This window comes from Brassica napus, chromosome C1 (assembly GCF_020379485.1).
Source record: "Brassica napus cultivar Da-Ae chromosome C1, Da-Ae, whole genome shotgun sequence".
Classification (NCBI taxonomy): Eukaryota; Viridiplantae; Streptophyta; class Magnoliopsida; order Brassicales; family Brassicaceae; genus Brassica; species Brassica napus.
In genome coordinates this window covers 32,817,897-32,824,482 of record NC_063444.1, presented here as the reverse complement: position 1 = coordinate 32,824,482, position 6,586 = coordinate 32,817,897, and the positions used below count along the sequence as shown (strand labels likewise).

The window sequence follows — 6,586 nt, the reverse complement described above, 5'->3', positions numbered from 1 at the left end:
GCCCGCCCTACGGATGGTATATACTTTACTTGTATGATGTGGTGGTTCGTGTTTTAGGTTTGCATTTGCAAGAAATGTGTATAATAATGTTTATTGTCTAGTAGAAAAATTAAATGATGAAGGACATTATATCCATTTTTACTTAACGTTTGATGTTTGATTATTTTTGTCACTTGTTTTTGTATTTTTATTTGTTGTTAAATATATTTTTTGACATTATATTATTTAGTTATTATCTATGTTTGTTTGTTATGTTTTATAATGAGAACACATTTTATATCATCTTTACATACGTCTAACTTAAATTATTTATTTTTATTTTTATTTTTATTGTTAGAGATTATAAGTTTGTATTAGTATGATACGTATGATTGAAATGGTATACATTGTTAAATGTTTGCTCAATTTTTATATATAGAGTAAGTATATTCGAGTTTCTATTGTTTTGGTTAGGTTTAGTGCTCAAGACATCGATTATTTTACATTTTGTATATATTGAATGTACTTGTATTTTTAATAAAAAATTATTATTCAGTTTCTGTGTATAATTAGTGGTTATTTTACTTATTCTATTACCTCAATTGTTTTCATTTGCTATACCGAGTAATACATTATTTTAATTTTAAATTTATTATGGGGCAGAAAAAAAGATAGTATAATATAGGTAATATATGTTTGGTTTTATAACATGTTTGCCAAGCAATATACGCTCTGGAATGGCGGAGAACAAAAATTGGAAGAACCCTACCATCAAATCTGAGACGCTTACGTTTGCACTCTATATTAGGCTGGTTCTTTCAGCAAAACATAAAGCCAAAACACAAAACAAAGCCCGCATCTATTGAATAACTACGTTAATGAAACGCTTTGGATTGTGTGAAAGGACACGTGTCGCGCCGTCGTGAACCGAAGCTGGATTATACATTTCAGTTTTTATATATATTATTTATGATAGCTTGGATTATACATTTTAATATGTTATATATATATATTATTTATGTCATATTTTTTTTACTTTGCTTATATGTTATTTAATGTTTATAATATATTTTATTACAAATATGGTAATATAAATGTTCATTATTGTAAATTTAAAACTTTTAAAAATGTTGTATGAATTAAATACACTAAAACTTCTATGAAAAAACATTACTATTATATATCATTTGTTAAACTATAAACAGAAACAATATATTACAATCTAAGTATAGTTTTTATTTAATATTTTTTTTATATTTTAAAAAAGATAATTATATATTATGTGTAAACTATTGTATCATTTATTCGTGTGTATCATCCTTTCGGTTGAAATTGTTTGATATTCTCCAAATTTTATTGTAAAAACTAAATTTAATAATAGGACTATTGAGATATTTTTATAAAATTATTTCATTTTAACGGTGTAAATCTTTTATATGTTTATTTTATTTTACTTTTATTATTTTAGTCCAATAATGGTATATTGCGTCTCTTGTTCATATTATGTAAATACATATTTTGTTTTCATATTAGTATTTGATTTATATTTGAGGACTTTCGAAGTCATGACATAAATTTTGTCAAAAATTTACACATTTTATTATTTTATTTTATTTACTGTTTTAAATATATATTTTTACGTTTCCTAAGGATCCACATTTTTAAATAGTTATTAAAAAAACACATTTTTATATCAACCGAAAAACACTCACTTCTCTCTCTCTCTAGGAAAAGACAAAGTACAAAAAATATTTGTTCAAGTGGAGGCATGAGACGCTTGATGGGATTCGTGAGGGGTAACTTTTGTTTCTGAAAGATGATGCTTTGATATGCACTCGCATGTCTTTTCATTTTCTTTCTGGCCTCATTCCTTCCAGATGTATAATAAAGATGTAGTGGTCACAGATCACTCTGCTCTAGTTCATACCGCTACTCAACTTAAAGTATTCCGAAAATCCGACTACAACACCATATCCTATTGGTATCCTCGTTTCAGGGGGAATATCTCGGGCCACACTTGGGGTTGAATCTGTATAAATCCACTGAATGGAGCACATTAGAGACTTCAAAATGAATAAATTTAAACTATGAATATCCATCAGCAAGATCATGACAGGAACGGTAACAGCCATAGGGTCGAAGCAAATACTCTTTGGTTTACCTGAAAGAACGGGATGTACAGAGCCTCTGCAGCAGTCGGTCTGTTGCGTGGATCTCAGAGAAGAGCCACTGAAAGATCATGAAAAAGGTAAAAGATTGGTGTCCGAGAATAAACGTACCTGATGGAGTACCACTCAAACTGATACTAACCAATTTTTATGTGTATACATAGGATTGTAGAAGTACTTCAAATGTCCTTTACCTGTCAGCACAAAGCTTTTAGAGTCAGTAAGGCAGCGATGGTATGTCAACTAATCAAAATATGGGTCACTGAAGTAGAAATATACACACATATATTGATATTCTGAAAGAGACATTGCAATAGAAAAAAGGAATCAAATCTTACCAGCGTATAACAACATGCTGTATCAATGTGAACTTGGATTAATCTCCCCTGCCAGTTCAAAATCAGAAATGATAATTATGGGTTGAAACAGATCTTTTGCAACAACCAACACAGCATAAACATATATTGTTGATAAACAACTGGCTTACGATCGTGTAGGAGCTAACCACGTTGATGCATCTAAGAATCACCTTCAACACCGTGATATCCCATATACACGTCTCCATTAAGTTTTTATTTCTTCCAGCTTGATCCTGCTTGCTTCTCTTGGGTCCAACAATCTCTCTTGAAACATGATCACAAACACAAAATCAACATCTCAAGAGAATATCTTGCACTAAACTATAACTCATATTCTTATACATACGGTTCACGAATCCATAAAAAGAACACTTTTTTATAGTAAGAGGTAAGAGAAAAAGATTGTGAAATAAAAAACCTTTGAATTGGAAGTTGTATGAGTCAACGAAGTTGGAGTCCCCTTTCCATTATCACCTGAGATCAACTTTGAGTTCGGTTTCAATGTCTGAACTCGATCTAAATGTCTATAAAAAATATGTTAAAGAAGTTTCTTCTGTTAGGAAGTGTGATGATGATGTTCAGGGTACGAAGGCTTACCTTTTTGTAGGTGGAGATACACCGCCTCTAAGAGAGCATTGAATGAGACATCGTGCTTGAGTGAATCAAGAAATCTCGTAACGTCTAGGAGAATAAGAACCAAAGATGGAACGACAAATCGAAGCTTGACACAGAGCTTCTTCACAACGACTCGTCTCACTCGACATTCAGAAATACCATTGTTGCTGGAACTTATCAAAGCTTCGAGGATACGACGAACCCTAAGAGACGGACACGACAAATTGTGAATAAGATAGAAGGACCAAAGGGCCAGCTTTTAACGGGCCAAAACTTTTCCCCTCTGAACCCAATAGAAATAACAATCTGAAAAAAATAAAAGTCAGGAGACACATGTCGCAAGCACAGAAGTCGAATTATCTACGTGGAATCTGATGTGGCGCAAGAAGAGAGAAGAAAACCCTTTTTTATAATAATATATATAGATAGATGTTGAAAATTCAAATTAGCTTCATGTCATAAAACTAAAATGATATTAAATTAGATTAAACGCTGAGTAAAATTTAAATTTTATCACAGATAGTTATTATTATTATTTTTTTTTGACATCAATCATCTACAGACTCATACTGACTCTGTAAACCAAACCGGTAACTCTGCATCTTTTTGATTTTCCGTCCGAGGTACATGAACGATCTCTGAGTTTAGAAAGCTTCTTTTCAGAAGCTTAATGTCTTCCAAGTAATTGTCAAACGCAGGCCATTCTTCTGGTTCTGAAACCATCTTTACCAATTGAGAACAATCTGTCGCAAATGTGACCTGAAATTGCCGTACATTCCGCATGCATTCCATTGCCCATATTAGCGCTTCTACCTCCGAATGAAGAGGTGAAAGACTTGCCCTGACATTCTGTGCCCCTAGCAATCCATCAAAACCCGCTAAAGTGTTGTACCAGCATTGTCCTGAAAATTGTTCCTTATCTTTCCATGAGCCATCTATGAAACACCATCTTCCCGGTATTGTTGGTACAATTCTTTCCTGTACTTGATTTGCAACCCTCTGATTACTTGTTACATGTGCCTCCATCCAAAGTGTTGATTCTAGTTCTGCTAGTTTAAGCGTATTTCTTGGATCAACATCCAAATTGCTAAAAACTTTGTTGTTTCGACCTTTCTAAATATACCATAATATCCATGCAAATTGGTGATCCTCCATTTTTGGATTAACCCTCAAAAAAAGATGATCCATATTTACAAAAAGATAACTGAGAGGGAAGAGATGAGGATTCAATGGTATCCTTGAAAGTACCCTCACCTGTCATGCCGAGGGCATTCGAAGAAAACATGATTTGTGGATTCCTCTGGAGCTCCACATCTTGCACAACAAATGTCCTCTTGTATTCCTCTTGCTTTTAGATTTTTCAGTACCGCTATACACCCTGATAGAAGTTGCCATAAGAAATGCTTTATTTTCGGATGGCCACCTTCCAACAGAATGTTTTCAATATGTCCACAGTGGGTCCATAAAATTCTGGTGGTTTTTCCTTATAAGGATAAACCCGTTCTACTTGATACCCTAACCCTATATCTATAAACCCTAAATAATATAAGTATCAAAATTAATTATACTATAATTATCAAATCACATATTAAAACCCTAATCGAATATTTTGAAATCAAAACTATTTTCGGTTTTGATCATTGAGGTTTTAAATCTGATTGAATCTGATGCTATGTTGCTAGAATTGTTTGACCCTTAAATTAATAGATTATTTTCTCATCCTGCTTGACTAATTGTTCATCTGATTTAAAATTGTTTAAACCGACCAGCCTGTTAAAACATTGATTGAATCCGATAGGTTACTAGCTTGCTTTGCTTATATAATCCGATAGGTTGATAGATTGATTGAGGTTTACTTGTTTAAAATCCGAATGATGTGATTGCATGATTCTTGAGGTTTAATATCATCTGCTAGGATTGATAGTTTTGTAATCTGATCTGTTTTAAATAGAAACCCTAAATCCGTATGATAGGTTATATTGATCTGATTTGGATGTCTTTGAGAATTGAGAATCCGTATGCTAAGTTGATAGATTCATGATAAAATCTAATGTCTTGAGGTTTAAGATTGTATGCTAAGTTCGATTAAATTGATTGATCTGATTATATGTTTTTGAGGTTTGATAAATTCGGATACTAGATAAATTATTTACACATGGTTTATGATAAATACCAATTAGCCTTGAAACTGATTCATTGAAATTCATGCTTGAAATCTATATTCTAGTATTCCTAAAATCAACCTTGAAACTGATTGAGTGATTAATAAATCTTTTTACTAGTCTTGCTAAAATCCATTGATTGTTAAACCCTAATTGCATGATTAATTGAATCTGTTTTTGCTAGTCTTGATAAACCATAATATTATGAGCACATAGAAATAGTATTGTTGAGACTTGCTAGAAATTGACTGATTGATTAAATGCCTTTAAGATTGATAGTTTCATTGTCCTCACATGATTGAAATCCGAATTGATTGTTTTTAAGAGTAAGACCGCATGAAAATTATACCTAAATATTGAGTGATATATGATTTGAGATGTCGAAAATCAACCTGGATTTTGCTGCCCTAAATCTCTCTGGATATAATTATTTACGGTGGGCATTGGATACAAAGATTATCATAAAGTCAAAAAGACTTGGTGAATGTATCATAGAAGACAATAATGCCAATGAGAAATATTGAATTATGGCAATATTAATTATTAGCCATCATCTTATTACGAGTCTCAAAGATCAGTATCTGACTATAGAGAATCCTCTAGACCTTTGGACAGAGTTGAAAATCAAGATATGATCACCAAAGAACGGTGTTATTACCAAAGGCCCTATTTGATAGGAGGAATCTCAGAATTCAGGACTATAAGTCCGTGGATGAGTCTATAGCTAGCTGGTCAAAATAATGGATTACTGATGAGAAACAGTGAATTGAGACTTCCTGGATTAACCCCATTACCTGATACCAATAAGCCCGCAGAAGAAAAAAAAAGGTAACCACGTCCAGAATGATAGACCACACGTTCATGGCCGTGGAGGGTGGAAAGGACGTGGCCATGGCCACTATAACACATTTGGCCGTGGGAATCACTCTGGCAGAGGCCGTGGGTATCAACCCAATTTGAGCCATGGTCCAGGCAGTGGCCGTGGTATATCCTTTAAACCACAAAGCTCGACCAAATCAGTGTGCCATAGATGTGGAATGGGGAACCATTGGGCTAAGATATGAAGGACTCCCAAACATTTTTGTGACCTCTATCAAAGAGAGTCTGAAAGGGAAGAATCCTGAAATTCACTTGGTCTATAAAGATGGTGAAAATAATTTCGAACATGATCAAGATGATCTTATGGAATATGAGACTTATGATTGCCTATAAGAATCAAGTTGATAATCTGATTTCGACATCAAACTTGTGTGATTGCTTTGCTTGTATGCTTTCTCTGATTTTTATCTCCTTGAATTTATTT

The 6,586-nt window shown here is 33.0% G+C and overlaps 1 protein-coding gene across 1 annotated transcript; it reads right to left on the bottom strand.

The window, feature by feature from the left end:
• Positions 1-1,554: 1,554 nt before the first annotated feature.
• On the bottom strand, positions 1,555-3,844 carry LOC125579948. Its single transcript, XM_048743860.1, has 7 exons — positions 3,749-3,844; positions 3,104-3,377; positions 2,925-2,980; positions 2,635-2,766; positions 2,486-2,533; positions 2,141-2,208; positions 1,555-2,021 (listed from the first exon to the last, which is right to left on the bottom strand). Exons 1-7 carry the CDS (start codon positions 3,842-3,844, stop codon positions 1,955-1,957), a joined length of 741 nt encoding a protein of 246 aa, XP_048599817.1. The 3' UTR covers positions 1,555-1,954.
• Positions 3,845-6,586: the final 2,742 nt, after the last annotated feature.

Coding starts and splice junctions, on each gene's coding strand:
- LOC125579948 (XM_048743860.1), bottom strand. CDS start 3,844: ATGGTTTCAGAACCAGAAGAATGGCCTGCGTTTGACAATTACTTGGAA. Junction 2,534..2,634: donor TGGTTAGCTCCTACACGATC/GTAAGCCAGTTG, acceptor TTGAACTGGCAG/GGGAGATTAATCCAAGTTCA. Junction 2,209..2,485: donor CAGCATGTTGTTATACGCTG/GTAAGATTTGAT, acceptor ATGATCTTTCAG/TGGCTCTTCTCTGAGATCCA.